Raw genomic sequence first — 15,939 nt, forward strand, 5'->3', positions numbered from 1 at the left:
GCTGTGGGTCGGGGTGAGGGACCGTCATGGGGACGGCGAGGGGGCACGGCTCACTCCAAAGCCTTCTTATTCAACGTTTTTTAAATCTCTTCTATTTGGTGCTGTTTTCGTCCAGGAGAACGTGGAGTTCCTCATTCAGGAGCTGCGGAGGCCAAAGTACAGCATCTATTTTATTTGTAAGTATGTCCCGTTCTGTCCAGTGGGTCGGACTCGCCCGTCGGAGACCGACCTGATGTTCAGTAGAAAATACAGATGTGAGACGCTGTGACTGCTCCCACTGACAGGCCTTTACTAACATGCTAAGAATGTGTGAATTCTAGTTTTTATGCTATTTAGGTCACCAAATTCTTTTAGCAAAGGGTACATACGTACCAGATAAAATAATTAAACTGAAGCAACTCGTAAGAGATCTTTACAAAGCAACACCGTAGATCTGCATTCCTCCAATATGGCTTATCCCTGAAAATTTCTGGGATTTTAAAGCTTCGTGTTGTTTCATAAACACAGAAGGCAGCTAATGCTAGGGGTAAAGTGCCTTTATTATACGGAAAGCTGGGATGCACTGGATGAGAGACTGGCCCAAATCTTGAAGGTAAATAATTCAGAGACAGGATTAGGATAGACTTCACATCCCAGCGTTGGACTAAACCTGCTACACCACATCTTGTAATGCCTGGTGTATCAGGCAGGTGTTCCTCACATGTCCTTCTCACGCCACAGAATATTCTGTGGTGTTGGAAATTATGCAGAACAACTACAGCCGGTTTTGTGTCGAAGTCTAGTCCTCCAGCACAGGTATCGCTTGGTGAGGTTCTGGGAAATGAGCTGAAGTGGCCTCTAGATGTCATTGCCGCTCTGCAGGAACGCAGCGCCGAGGAACCGGGCTCTGGGCTGCGAGAGGGACTCCGGTTTGGAGAGGGTGGTGGTGACCTGCTAGCACAGCAATGCCGAGGAGCCCAACAGAGATGTGGCTGTCACCATTTAATATTACTTGGGTTTTACGCATATAAATCTACTGACTACAACCGGGCTGTACATGGTGTTGCTTAATTGGGCAGATGTTAGGCCAGGGAGAGGGTAGGAGAGAGCCAGTACTGCCTTTCCAGCACTGTCCCACGGGGCGTTGAATCCATCGTTGACTGCTGCCTGCTGATCCAGTGCTGCAGTCACTGGATATTGGCACCAGAGGCAGAAAGTTGGACAGGGAATTAGCCCAGAGTATCCTTGTGAAGTAACTTCTGGATTATAACGTCTGCCTAATCACTGCAGGTGTAAGGTCAAGGGATCTCTGTTGCAATCTGCTACTGCTCCAGGGGAAAATCTGGTCATACTGTTCTGTGGTGGTCTTGTGTGTTACCTGTCACTCACAGAGCCCGACTGTTCTTTCGCTGTTGTTTTCTTTCAGATTTCAGTAACGTGATCAGTAAGAGTGATGTCAAGTCATTGGCTGAGGCTGATGAACAGGAAGTTGTGGCTGAAGTTCAGGTGAATTTTGAATATTTTAAATAAATCTCCTAATACAAAAGCACCTGCAAAATGAATATACAAGCTAACAAACTCAGGAGTGGCAGTGAGAGGACTCTGTAGTTCTTGAACAGCATGCAGCAGCAGCACTGTGCAACAGTCTCGGATGGAAGAAAAGATAAACGTTACACGTAGGATTATAAAGTAAAAGACAGAAAAACTCCTGTGTCCCCTGTTTCTCCCTGCCCTCCAGTTGTCAGAGCCGCTGCTGGTTCTGCTGTCATCTGTGTTTCACAAGGCTTCTACATGTCTGTGGTATTGACAAAGAGCTACGTATGCGAAAAATAGGACAAATTGGCAGTAGAGTTGTCAGCAGAAGTGTAGGGATTTGAGAGGTATGGCATGGAGGAAGGAGAAATGATCAGAGTCAATGAGTTTGTGCATTGCTTAGGATTTTAGTGTTAGTGTGGCTGATGCTGGAATACGTACTCTTGTAGGCTGAATAAGGGTTGGCAAGACACGTAACTGTATTTGCTTCCACTTGTTGGCAGGAGTTCTATGGCGATTACATTGCAGTGAATCCACACGTTTTTTCTCTCAACCTCTTGGGCTGCTGCCAGGTATGAAAAAAAGCTAATGCTCCTCCAGGGCCTTGTTTAATGGTTAATAGAGAGACTAGTAGCCACAACAAGCTGGGTGCGGTGGTGGGCTGCCCAGCAGGCAGACTGCTGTTGAGGGGCCGTAAGGAAGCAGCTGATCCTTACAAGGAATTGGAGAGGGGACGAACGCTGGGGAATCCGGATTGTGGCCTCTGGTGTACCTGCTCCTTCAGTCAAACTATAGTTTACTGTAAGACTTTAAGACTTCGAAAGAAGACTTTATGTGAGAAAGAGTTTGGGGACGGTGCCTCCACACTAGGTGCAGCCTTTCCTTTCAGGGTCGCAGCTGGGATCCGGCTCAGCTGTCCAGGACAACTCAAGGGCTGACTGCGCTGCTTTTGTCTCTGAAGAAATGCCCCATGATTCGGTACCAGCTCTCTTCTGAGTCAGCAAAGAGGCTTGCTGAATGCGTGAAGGTATGGTGAGAACCTACAGCGATGTGAAAGAAGTTTGGCAATGTACTTAAATTTTGTTTAATTTTTTTACGTATTGATGAGAGAAATACCCTTTTTCAGTTGATTCTTGTAAATTGTGTCATTTACTTTGTTGCATGGCTTTGGACAGGTCACATCTCTCATCTCTGCCTGCTTCCAACCAAAGAGCAGGTGAAGATCCCTATTTCCTGCGAGAGTCATAAATCGCAGTAGGTTACCTGGTGCCTTTTGAGAGCAGGTATTATTTCTTCATTAGCAATGTAGACTAAGATAGCAGCACAACTTATTTTTTACCAGCTCTTCACTTTTTGTTCACCTGTATCCACACTAAGAGGAAACATTTTCTGGGTATACGTAAGATCAAGTGGCTTTTTTTTCCTTTTCTCGACAGCAAGTAATCACTAAAGAGTACGAGCTGTTTGACTTTCGGCGCACTGAGGTTCCTCCTTTACTTCTCATTCTGGACCGATCTGACGATGCCATCACCCCACTTCTGAACCAGGTGAATCATTTCACGGTTGTGCAAGGGCTGAGATAGGAGTGCGAGTTCTGGAAGTGCACAGAGCCCTGTGGCAGTAGCAGTGAGTCGGAGTTCACACCCTGACAGGGCATGGTTTATATTTGAAAGGTAAAAAGTATTGCCTCCTGCCCCCATTCTTTTTGAAATCCCTCTTTATCTCGTGGCCTGATTTTTCAGACTGTTGAGCACGGATTGTGTGTGCTGGCTTCAGTGGCAGATGTAGCCGGCACCCTGGAAAACCAGGCCACTTGTACTTCTGTAAGACACACTTTACATTTGGAGTCCTCGTGTCTTGGCAGTGTCCTTTCCAAGGGTTTATCTGTACAGGCTGTTTGACAGCACACATACGCAGTTATTGAGGGACCTTGCACTGGTGTATTTCTTCCTCTGTGTTATTGATGGGTGGTAGTATTTCCTATGTAGCTATTATGATTTTCTTTTTCTTTGCTGTGCTGCAGATTTTGGCATCAAACAGTCTGTTTGTCCCCTTCCATTTCTGTTAGACACGGGTCAGTCCAGTGATCAGGCAACGGCTGGGGCTGCAGCCGGGCTACCTCAGCAGCAGCCAGCGCTTTCGTAATGCTGGTGGTGTAGGAGCTGGTGGTAATACTTGTGTTATTGGAGTGATCTGACAGTCAGAAACCAGCTCACATGTGGTTTATAGAGTTCAGGACTGAACTCGGCACAGGGCACCAAAAGCATTATCTGCTATGCGGAGATTTGCTATCCAGAAGAGAGATTCAAATGAATGTAAATGGAGTGTCGGGCATGTCGGTGCTCTGATCAGCTTTCAGTTTTCTCTCTAGATTAATATTAGTCTTCCCAGGATAAATATAGTAACTCACTGATGTGCAGAAACACACACTCCTACTGCTGCCTAAGAAGCAAAGGAGCACGTAGGAAATTGTACAGTTTGTAACTGTGGAACCTCTGCAGCCAAAAATACGTGTCCCTTCACAGCAGAGGAGGGGGAGATAATGGTGGCAAACAGAACTGTTTGAATAGGAATATTAACCCCCATCGCTCTTCATTTAGAGAGTCGTGTCTTTTGAACATACCTACAGTAGGCACCCTGGAACGGGGTGGTTTTCCTTTGTGTTTGCACCAGCGCCTCTCACCATGGGATGCCCATCTTCTATAACAGAAGTAATATTTATTTCTTATTGTAACATTCTGGCAAAAGTTTGAGGGATGCACACTTCAAATCCGCTGTGTGTTACTAGAGGAATATAAATTGGCTTTGTTTGAGTTCAGCCTGAAATCCATTCATTTTCCAGTGCTGCTTATTATCTTACTAAGGTCATCATTTGCCTTTCTCTTTCACCATCCTTGTTAGTGGACGTACCAGGCTATGGTTCACGAATTGCTGGGGATTAACAACAACCGCATCGACCTCTCTCGGGTACCGGGCATAAGCAAGGATCTTCGAGAAGTGGTCCTGTCTGCCGAGAACGACGAGTTCTACGCCAACGTAGGTATCTCAGTCGGGATCTTCATGAGTAGATGAATTTGGGGATCAGGTTCCATTCTTTGTTTTGCCATGTGAAAGGAACTTTCCAATGGCTTTGAGCATCGGGGTGGTGGTGATGTACTGTATAGCTTATGCAAGTGGTGAAAATCAATGTGTAATGCAAGCAGCATCTGACATGAAATAACGTGTCCATTTTAATGTTTTATTTCAAACCCGGACCAGTGGCAGAGCTGCTTGCTCAAGCTTGGGTCTCAGGGAGACGATGTGCAATGGCACCTCAGTGTTTTGGACACAGAGTGCCACTTTGTTCCAGTGGCATCAAGACTCGTGTTAGAACGGCTTTCTCTCAGATCCCTGTCTTGTTCCGTGCAGAACATGTACCTGAACTTTGCAGAGATTGGCAGTAACATCAAGAATCTTATGGAGGATTTCCAAAGGAGGAAACCTAAGGAGCAGCAGAAGCTGGAATCCATAGCAGATATGAAGGTACAAACAATCTTCACGTAACTGGCTGGACTTTTTAAATCCCATCCATTGCAGGATAGTGCAGATCAGTGCTGTCTGTACACTGACAGTCCACACTATCAGTACCAACGGTTCAGATCTCTGTGGCGTGCTACTTTTGTGGAGTGGGAACCTCCTTTTTGCACTCTGTTCATTACGATGGTTGTTTACTGAAGGCTAGACACTTTGATAGGCCATTCTGCACCACTGCAGTGTGGTCTACAAGCTTGCTTGTTCTGACTGCGCTCTAAGCTGCTGCTTAGAGCTTGCTGGAATCCCGAAGCCCTACAATTGAATCGGTAAGCTCTGGTTTAAGTACTTAGCTTACTGCAATATGGCTGTGTGGACTTTATATCTGAGCTGGGTCACTTGGCAACAGCTCAGAGCACAGGCTATTAATTCAGTCACTGCTCAAGATTTAAAGAATCGTCACAACGTCTTTCAAGATACTTTCCGTATCCTTTTATTTTGAGAGTAAATAAAAAGTACATCCCTTCCAAAATTCTTCTTGTAACTGGAGAAATCCTGTGGGCTCCTGGGACTGAGGTGCCCAATCATCCATACATCCACACTGGTCTTGCTTATATTGATGCAACGTAGCTTATTGCTGGGTTGCACACATCCACTGCCTCTTGCCGTCTCTTGCTTTTCTTGCTAAGAACTGGTTGCTTTGGTTTCCTCGTTGCAGGCATTTGTGGAGAATTACCCGCAGTTCAAGAAGATGTCAGGCACGGTATCGAAGCATGTGACAGTGGTGGGAGAGCTCTCTCGACTGGTTGGAGAGCGGAACCTGCTGGAGGTGTCTGAAGTGGAGCAGGAACTGGCCTGCCAGAATGACCATTCCAGTGCTCTCCAGGTACCTTGGGCTCAAAACCTCACCTTGGTCCTTTGTCGGAATCTAGATGGTTTGATCGTGTAACTCCCCTGTTGATGGAAGTTTGATACTGAAAGTCGGTGGGAGTTCTGCATGCAGATATCCTGCAGGGTCGGGACATGAGATGTTAGAATTACTCTTCTCCTCCCCGTTCAGTTCAGATGGGGATGAATCATAGTTAATAACTGGCTTGAGAAGCATCCTTGCAAATTCTGTCTTTACATTTCACAGTACAACATTCCTTCATTATATGCAGTCAGTTGGCTTCTGGCAAGCTGCCTGTGCAGGCACCAGTAAAAAAAAAAAATGGATCCCCGTGCAGAAGCTTGTTGTATTTGTTGGGGAGGAGAAGAAATGGAATCCATGAAATTGTCTAAATCAGACTATTCATTGAGGTGCTGGCTTTTACCTTTTTTTTTTTTTAAATAAAAAACAGTGGAAAGCCTTTTAGATAAAAGATTTCTTTGGCAAAGAGGACTGAAAAAGCCTAACAGAGATTTCTGTTATAGCTGAGTACAGACTGAAGTTTTGACCCCATGCTGGCTTGTTGGATTCCATGACCTGACCTAGTATCTGACAGTATGTCAATAGTGATGAATTGTGGCTGCTGACTCGTCAGAGAAAATAGCAGTATTGTTGACTGCGATTGTAGTATAGTAGAGTTCACCCAGCAACTCAGTATTAAAAAACGATTTCTTCATTTTTTATAGCTAAGGTAGAAGTTACACCATATAATGGACTCCTTTACCCAATACTGGAGAAGCAATTTGACTAGAAATTGAAGATAAGCATCTTCAACAGATTTGAAATACACGTCGTCTTTGCCTCTGTTATTCTGTGCTCCAAGTGGGTGGTTAGAGGATAATATTAGACTCTTCAAGTACTGTAATCTATTACCAGATCCTGAGCTGATGTGAATCAGTATAGGCCTGTTGAAGTCATCGCAGTTATATAGATTGGCGAGCATATAGATATGATTCGATAGCTTATGTTTGGTAGAATTTAGATGACTAAGTATTGAAGTGGGAATGTAGCCATAAAATGCATTTGCTGAAAACAGCCTCTGAGGTTCTCTTGCTATATTATTGTTTCTAGATCAAGCTTTTGCAGCTTAAAAGTCAAATATTTGAGTTCTAATCCGTCAGCCCATCATGTCTGTGCTGTGATCTGTTATTTCTGATATTAACACAGAACAGAGCATTAGTGTTGAAACTTGGGTGCTTGGCATTGCAGACCATTTTGGAAAATCTTGGTCTACTCTTCTGTCTTTAAGTTATCTCAGATTCGTTGAAGAAAGGGATGATGTGAACTTCTGGTGATGATGCCGTTGCATTACCAGCTCTACGGTTAAGAGAGTATGTGGCAGTGCTGGAAACGACAGAGACGCAGGCACGTCAGCCCCCACCAAGTGCCACACTGTCATGGCAGGGTGGTTACTGGAGTTCACCTTGGTGCTAATTCAGGTCTTAGTCTGCACTAACTAGGTATTTCTGCAGTTTCTAAAGCAGAAAAGCTGCCTGCAGTTTGCTTACAGCCATATGCCTAAAGGGCTCTATTGTATTTCTAACAACTGAGACCGACTGGAAAACATGTAGCAGCTAGGAAATAAATGGAAAACTATGGAACTGGTATCTTTCTACATGAGAGATCAGTATCTCTTTAGCTGCACTGCCCCAGGCTGTTCCCTGTTGCAGTCTTCTAATGGCAGTGAAGGGGCAAGGCCACGGAAACAATGAAGAATAAGCCAGTGCACGAAATAAAGGCAGAATTGTTCTCCCACTGATGTAACTTCAGCAATTGTTAATTTTTCAGTGGCCTAGGGCCCCTGAGTACAGTACATTTTGGTTATTCTTCCCCTGGTCTCTTATTAATCCTGACATAGTACATGAGCCTTGAGAGATGAATGGGAGGTTTTGAATCCCATCTCCTTAGATGGACAATAGCTTTTCTGTTTTACACACTTCCCGCTTATATAGGCATTGCCACTGCGCTGCCAGCACAGGATCAAAAATCTTGCAAGCAAACATCTCCGTGGGACTCTGTCCCTACCCTCACAGGTGAATTCCTGACCTTACCAAGGTTAGGAATGGTAAAAATGCTGTTGATCCTCCTCAAAGGCAGGGTTTTACCCTGTATTTTTGTAACTAGTCTGCATCAGTCAAACAAATTACAGCAAATATAGCTGAATCAGCATGGTAAATAACAACAGTTTCACAATGTTGTTTCACAGCTGTTCACGGAATGTTTCCGTGTTGCCTACCTGTATTGGGAGGGTGGGAGAATCTTGCAAAGATGTGCTGGGATTTTTGGAGTGTTTGAAGGTCATGTACGCTTACAGAGTGGAAAAAATCCTAACTGGTTCCGTCCCTCTCTTGGAACTGCCGTTTCTGCAACTGTAAAACTGGCAGCTCCTCTGCTCCCAGCTCTGCATTTAAGCTAATACAAGCTGATTGTTTTGCTTTAATGTTCAGCACAGGGAGAATTTCAGACTTTGCTGTGTCCTAAAGCATCTGTCCAGCCCTAACCAGATGCCTGTAAACACATCTGGTAGTTGATGCCTGTTCTTTGAGATCCATTTCAAAGCTGGGAGTTAAGAAGCTTATTGCTCCCACTGCTCACCTAAGCTACCAGCTTGGCTCTGGTGTTTGTTCTGTTAACTCCATTATCTCAACTCTGTGACTCGACACAATGGCCGAGAGGTTGCAGAGAGGAAATAAGGGCTTTTTGTTGTAATGAGAAGGAGTAGCACTTACATGGCCAATTGTCAGCTTACACAAGCAATTCTATCCTGCCTGCAATCCCTGGAGGGTAAACGGCATGCACCGGGGGTTCTGAAACTTTTCTGGAAAGGGTCTGTACTTTAGCAGGCAGCCTCTTTGGGGCATGCGCCCTTTATATTTATGGTATGGTGTTCAGTTCAGCAGAAGAAGTAATGATCTGCATGTTAGAAGTAATAACTAGATTTCTGTATTTACCTCCAGTGCTGTAGTCCTTCTCTTCCTCTTCATGCTTTAATTCCTTTCCTCTTTTGCTTCCAAATGCTTGAAACTTGCTCCTCCAGTTCTCACATCCAAAGGTTATCTGAGACTTTGATCTTCTGCCCCACACCTTCCAAAAGAAAACAGAATCTGTGTAACTGTCCTAGCTCTTTTTTCTTGACAGTCAACATTACGATGGAACCTGTGGGCCAGTTCTGGCTCTACTCCAGCTGGAAAGGGAAGGGCAGAGGTTAAAGGTTTCTGTAAGTGCCTGCTGATGCCTCCCTTCAGGGAAGGCATACAGCAACCTGAGCTCACCCCGCAGCGTGTTATGGAGAGTTAGGAATGGACAACAGAATTGGGTTATGAATTCCCAGCTTCATGAAAAGACCCAAAAGCAACGTGTACTCCATTGTACTCTAATAAATCTAACCACAGAGCACATAAGCTGGGCTCTGTTGCTTATGACAATTCTCTTGCATTCCTCCTGCATGCAATTTTGTTGCTAGGCAGTGGGCTTGATATTAGTCTGATTTAATGTCCTTTGAAGGCCTCTCCATTAATACTGCTCTCTATCTTGCTGCAGAACGTGCGTCGCCTCCTGCAGAACCCCAAGGTGACAGAGTTTGACGCTGCCCGGCTGGTGATGCTTTATGCCCTGCACTACGAGCGGCACAGCAGCAATAGCCTGCCAGGGCTGATGACAGAGCTCAAGAACAGGGGTGTGTCAGAGAAATACCGGAAGGTAATTGCAGCATTTCTCCTTCAGCTGGATGAACGAGCGGGACAGGAGGGCACGGAGGTGGAAAATCATTGTTAATTGGTGTAAAGCTTGCCCGCTTCAGTTTAGCACAATGCTTTTTTGTTGAATTGCACTGCACCTTGTGAAAAGAACCCTGAGCTTGGCTGGGGCCTGCAGGTGTTACTTTAAAAGGCATAACTAATCACTTAATTTCCATTTCCCAAATCAGTGATATTATGAAGGATTGAATAAAGCAGAGATGGCAGGCATGCCAGGAGTCTGCTAGGATGGGTGTGTGGCATGTAGAGGGGGCCTGGGACATGCTTCCTTTCTCCTTCCCCTCTTCCTCCCCACCCCTTTTCCCCCAGCTCAGTTGCAGCAAAGGACTTACGGAGACTGTAAAAGGAGCTTGGCTGGGAGGGAGAGGGTGGCAGTGCTTGGCAAATGTAGCGAGCAGCTGGAGAGGAGGTGGAGAAGCAGGATGATGTCACATTGTATGGAAGATCTGCTATCACTGCAGCGGACTATGGAAATGAAAGCCTCTCTCCTTATGCAGGCAGTGTCACAGCAGACTGACTTGCTGGGTGGATATGGGGAATACTTCTTCTTTTCCCCCTTGCCTCTCTCTATGCTGCATTATCTGGTTGGGATCGATCTCCCTGACTCCTTGGTCATCATTCCAGTACCTCCATTGAGCCTAACTAGACAAAAACTGCCTGGAAGCTGGTTTCCCAGGTTAATAGAATTCTGGTTTTGCCTCTCTCTGTACAGCTAGTGTCTGCTGTTGTGGAGTATGGAGGGAAACGGGTCCGGGGCAGTGACCTGTTCAGTCCCAAGGATGCTGTAGCCATCACCAAACAGTTCCTCAAAGGACTGAAGGTACGGATCTGCCACAGATGAAATAATGACAGTTTTAGTCAAAATCACAGTGACGGAGCAGGACTCACATGCAATGCAATGCCACGTGTCATGGATTTCAGAGATTTAATAGTAAGTGCACTGGGCTTTTAGGGCATAATTCTCATTGAAGACAACGGGAGTTAGTTGCTGAAAAGCCTCTCTAAATCTGGACTTCAGTGGTTAACACTTGATGTATCCATCAGATGATGATGCTCCTTTTATGTGCCTTTGCTGATCTTCTCTCTTAGCTTGCTGTCCTGCTGTATTAATTCATAACAAGAGCTTCTCTTGCACTGTAGGGTGTTGAGAATGTGTATACGCAACACCAGCCTCTCCTTCAAGAAACACTGGATCAGCTCATCAAAGGAAAACTCAAGGACAGCCAATACCCCTACCTGGGTCCCAACACTCTCCGTGACAGGTATGTGGGGCCTTTCAGGGCAGAGCTCGGAACTGAAATATATCTGCTCCTTCCAGTGCTGCCACTTGCTTTGTTGTTTGCCTGTAGATGAACAAAATTTAGACTTGGCAGAGAAATGTCTTGATTATGTAGGTCTTTCTTGTATTCTCAAGTAGGTGCCCTGGAGGGGGCTATTAAGACTGAAATACGGTTGTCTTTTCTTGCTGGCCAAGATGTGACATTCCCATTGTAAGGGCTCAGGTAAAGGATAAAGCCATTGCACCAAGCTGCCAGGATGTTCACATGATGGATTTCAACATGCCCCCTAACTTCACTCCATGCCATCTGGCGTTTATTTGTAGAATACCAAAAATAGTCCAACTGCAAGCTCTCCCTTCTGAGCCAGTTACTATTCCTGATGAGAATGGGATCTTGCTGAATATGGCTAATAACTGTAATTGAAAAGAACTCTGGCTGCCTGGTTCTAGCTGACTTTGCTGGAGCTAAGCTAATCTGTTGTCAATGAAGTCATTAAAGGTAAATACTGGCCTCAGAGTGAGGGCACTGAACCATTAAAGAGAAGACGACAAGTACTCCTCTAACGGCATTCTGTACAAATCACTCCTCTTTGGTACCACGGTTTCCTTTCTGTAAATTAAGTTAAGCTTCTGCAGCGTGCTGGTCGGTATTTCTTGTTCCTTCTAGTGGTAGTCTCCTTTGAGGAGAAGAGCCTGCTGTTGCTTTGCTTCCTTTGGGTGACCCATGATGAGGTCATCACAGCAATTCTCTGAATCTCCTCCAATGTTGTTAAATGCCCCGGGGTTCTGTGGAAGATGTTTTACTTGCAGCATTAGAACAATCGTCATTCCCTTCACACACTGCGTATTATTGGTTTTTATCAGCAACTGCCACATTTTTAGTGAAGCAGAAAATAAATTCAAGGTAGTAATTCTCAACAAACGAGGTGGCTGTTGCAGGGCGGTTTGGGTTAAATGAAATCCACAGACTCAGTTGGAGCAGGACAGAAGTAGACTTGGGGACCAACGTTCAGCAGTGTCCAGCGGGTGGGAGGGGCAGAAGCATGTCAAAGAGCGAGCATTCATGTCTGGCTCTCTTTGAGATGCGCACGCACACTGCTCTTCCTCCTCAGCCCTGCCTTGGGGCATTTCGATCCATCTGATGAAAGCAAAAATGTATTTTGTAGCAGGGAGGCATCCAAAATCCATGTCAGGCTGACAGCAGGGGACATTAATCATTTTATTTATGAATAAGAAAAAATTATAGTCATACAAGAGACAATTCATTTATGTATGTCCCTGGTAGACCAAAAAAAGTCTGCCTTACTCCAGATTTTCTTTTTAAAATAAAATGGTGGATTTTGGTTAGGGTGGATGGGTGGTTTTAATAGGTGTGAAATATCAAGGCCTCTAGCAACAGAAACGCTATCCTCTCTGTCCTTGAAACCAGCCCTCGACTGAGATGGATTTCAGCCCAACACAAAGAGGTTGACAGATGCAGTTTGTGGTACATCTGAAATGAGACCTGCAGAACAGCAGTAACTGCATCCAGGCATCCCTCACCTGGGTTTGTTTTGAGCTAACTAGAAACAAATGGTCTCCTGACCTTTATCTTCCCTTTTTCAGTTCCCACTTATATTTTCCTGAGCTGTGTTTCACTTAGATTCCTCTTTAAATGTTTCTGGAAAAGGGTATATGAACCTGGCCCTGAGAATCCTGCTACAAAGAACATGCAAATAATTTATTTGGGGGAGCATGAGAAGGGTTTAATTCCTACCTCAAACTGAAGGAATACAGAAGTTGGATGAAGGGAAGTGGAGTTTGCACCTCTCTCCCTTCTCCACAGCGGCTACAGCCTTGTCTCTTAGCTAAAAGATGCTAATCCTGTAGTTTTGTTAAAGTAAATCTCAAAATACAAGGGCAGAGCTTCCAAACTGTTCTTTCTCTTAAATTTCTCACAGTCTCCCTTTGGTCCGGGATTGTCCTTGGGACAGTAGCCGGGTCCAACAGTGCTGCTGCTGGGTCAGGTGTCTGCAAAATGATCAAAAGCGTAAGGGCACATGGTTATTAGGGTTGTTTCCTGATGGGAATGGTAGATCTTGTTGAGTTTAAGATCTAGGAGCTGTAGGAATGAGGGTTTGTAACTGACAAAAAATAGGCACCTAAATACTTCTGTGTCTGGTCTTTATTTGCTGCATAAAATGGGGGCTATAGCACTGTGTTATCTCTAAAGGATCAATATTCAATATCATGAAAATGGGGGCTCATCTGAAAACAGGTTTTAGTTATCAGGTTTGGAAGAAAAAGGCCCACTTGATGGTTTTGCCTTAGTGCCAAACCAATTGAGCGAGGAATTTAAATTTAATAATTTCACAAAACTTAGTATAATAAATCACAGCCCAAGGCAAACTGGGCTACACTGTCTTCTTGCTTTCTGCTTTCAGAGGATGGTGTTACAGTGATTGGCAGGAGTTCAGCAGAAGGTCAGGGCGAAAGGCTTTGTATTTTTTGATCAAAGGGACGCAGTTGCTTGAACAGCAAAGAATTTGAAAGGATTCTTTTTAACTGTTTCTTTCTGTATTAAACATTACACTGTTGCAAGGGAGGAAAAGCTCCTGGTCCAAATTCAGCTGTGGAAATTGGCAGCAGTGAAGGAAAGGGAATCTTTGCAAAGCACTGAGCAGGGTTCCTAGGAGAGAGCAATAAGCAGTTCTGCTTTCTTTTGCTTCTCCTCTATCTCCTGCTGTGTTAAATATCGTCCTTTTCCCATATGCTATCAGCCTGCAGTCCCTTCCATCTTGCTGCTGGAAAGTACTAGCTAGAAAAGTTCCGAAAGCCTCTCTCCGTCACAGCAGTCTGCGGGAGCCCCAGCTGTGTTACACGCCGTACGAAATGCCTCCTAAGGTTTGTGACCCCATCGGCGTGCTCTGCTCGCCAGGCTCTGCCAAAGCCTGCCCTTTGGGTGGAGCTTTTGCTTTGTTTATGCTTTGACCTGGGATTTTCTCTAATAGGGCATTTGTCCCCACCAGACCAACTGGGCCTGATAGTGCTTACCTAAGATGGCTAGAGTCCACCTCTTACAAAATCAAGTTTGTAATCAGACCACAAGACAGCTCCGTCACTCCTATGCTTCTTAAAACCAAACATGGGTCCTCAACATTTTGCATGAACCAGGCAACAGCCTCTGAAATAGCAGTAGGAAAAGGCATGCTGCTCCCTGAGGATCCAGATGGGACTCGGCTCATTCCGTGTCTCTCTCAAATGACCACAATTACTTACTTGCCTATTCAAAAATCTTGCAAAGTTACCTTGTCTGAAAGCCTATCAAGGTTCAGACTTAAACGTGGAATGTGAGAACTCACCAATATCATCTAGTTTAGAGTATTCTATGACTTACAGACTGGACATGATCTTTCTCCCACTGATTTTCTTGAAGAGAAAGTTCCTGTTGACTGGTTGAGGAGAGGAAGAATTTGGAACCATTTAGAAATGCCTATAGCTGATACACGTCTAAAGGGATGGGTGAGGTATCTCCTTAGGCAGCGAATATAAAATCTCCTTTTTTGGAAACATCAGCTTGCAGCATGTGATGTGGAACCATTTGGCTGTATGCTTTTTCATCTGAGCTCACACATACTGCCCTAAAGATTAGGGAAAATAGCGCTATTCCTAAATCGTATATATTCTTTTGTGTTTAGTATGGTTTGTGTTTTGGGGAATTTTTTTTTAAGGCAAAACTCTGACCGTGTCCTTGTTTGTTCAAGGAAGTTGCTTTTTCCTCCTGTCTGAAGTGTTTGAGCATTTAGCTGTTAAATTGGTAGTTAACCCGAAGAGATACATAGCCACATCCACAAATTGGGTCTGAGGAGCGCAACAGCTGGAGCGAGCATTGCTGTAGACTGCTTTCCCACTAATCCTATAACAGTCTTGGGGTTTCTTCCTGTTCCGAAATTGCTTATTATTTGCCCTTGATAAAAGCAGTAATGCCCTGGGCGCTCCATGAGAACACCAAGATGCCTTTGTTCTGGCTGTGGCAGTCTGCCTCTGCGTGACTTAGCTCGCTTCTGGTCTGTGAGGGATCTGCAGGGTAATGCCGGATGCTTTGAGCAAGGCACCTGAAGTGGGAGAGAGGCTGTAGTTCTGCCCCCACTCCCCCATGCCAGGCTTAATCCTGTAAGAAAGGCAGTAGCAATACGAAAGCAAAAATAAGCATTTTCTGTGCCATACTCCTGATACCTGGCAATCACAACTGCACGGGAAATAGAGGCAGACCAGTATACAATGTCCAAGCAGGAAGTCTTCTTACCTGCCACCCAGCAGCTCAGAGGCATTACCAGTTTAGTTTGCAGCCCAGCATAGATACCAGCTCTCCCATGCTGGCTCTGCTTGGATTATCCTTCTTTCTGGGTTTCTCTATCTGTTTGACATCTTTTTAGTATAGTTTTTTCTGGATATCAATCGGTCTATTTCTCTCTTCGTACAAAGATTCTCCACCACAGCAAAAACTGCTAATACGCAGTGACAAAACCGTGCACAAGATGTAACCCAGACTTACTGATTGAGGATGGCAGAGAAATTTTATGGCGGTCTGTGATGGCATCACTGGGCTGTTTAGTCTCCCGAGTCGGATAGTGCCAGCTGCTTCATAAAAAGTACAGAAATTACTTAAAGGGCAGAGGAACCGTTTTCTTATTCGTGTTTTGTACAGCGCCTAGCACAGGGGAATTCTGTGCCATGAGAGGGTCTTCTGAACACAGCAGCAAGGAAAACACAATATATTAAAAACCTCTAAACTTCCATTCATTCGGGTTTTATCCTTTCTTAGTTCAGACCCATTTGCCTTACCAATTTGATCATATATGTAATCCTCATCAGTGTTGCATAAAACGTGGCCGTACCTGACAGGCTGTGTGAGACTGCTTTCATTTAACAGCTATGGAGGAGTGGGAGGGAAGAGTACAGGCAGGAAGGGTTTC

At 44.9% G+C, this 15,939-nt stretch overlaps 1 protein-coding gene across 1 annotated transcript in view; it reads left to right on the top strand.

The window, feature by feature from the left end:
• Positions 1–121: 121 nt before the first annotated feature.
• Positions 122–15,939, top strand: part of VPS45 (vacuolar protein sorting 45 homolog (S. cerevisiae)) — a 28,496-nt gene continuing 12,678 nt past the window's right edge. Inside the window, exons 1-11 of the mRNA XM_009584551.1 lie at positions 122–176; positions 1,406–1,485; positions 2,016–2,084; positions 2,402–2,539; positions 2,949–3,059; positions 4,414–4,548; positions 4,921–5,034; positions 5,741–5,908; positions 9,491–9,649; positions 10,418–10,525; positions 10,846–10,967. Coding sequence (XP_009582846.1) covers positions 2,483–2,539; positions 2,949–3,059; positions 4,414–4,548; positions 4,921–5,034; positions 5,741–5,908; positions 9,491–9,649; positions 10,418–10,525; positions 10,846–10,967 — 974 coding nt within the window. The 5' untranslated portion in view covers positions 122–176; positions 1,406–1,485; positions 2,016–2,084; positions 2,402–2,482. The remainder of the gene's footprint in view (positions 177–1,405; positions 1,486–2,015; positions 2,085–2,401; positions 2,540–2,948; positions 3,060–4,413; positions 4,549–4,920; positions 5,035–5,740; positions 5,909–9,490; positions 9,650–10,417; positions 10,526–10,845; positions 10,968–15,939) is intronic.

The sequence above is a fragment of the Fulmarus glacialis genome, unplaced genomic scaffold, assembly GCF_000690835.1.
Source record: "Fulmarus glacialis isolate BGI_N327 unplaced genomic scaffold, ASM69083v1 scaffold9729, whole genome shotgun sequence".
Taxonomy (NCBI): Eukaryota; Metazoa; Chordata; class Aves; order Procellariiformes; family Procellariidae; genus Fulmarus; species Fulmarus glacialis.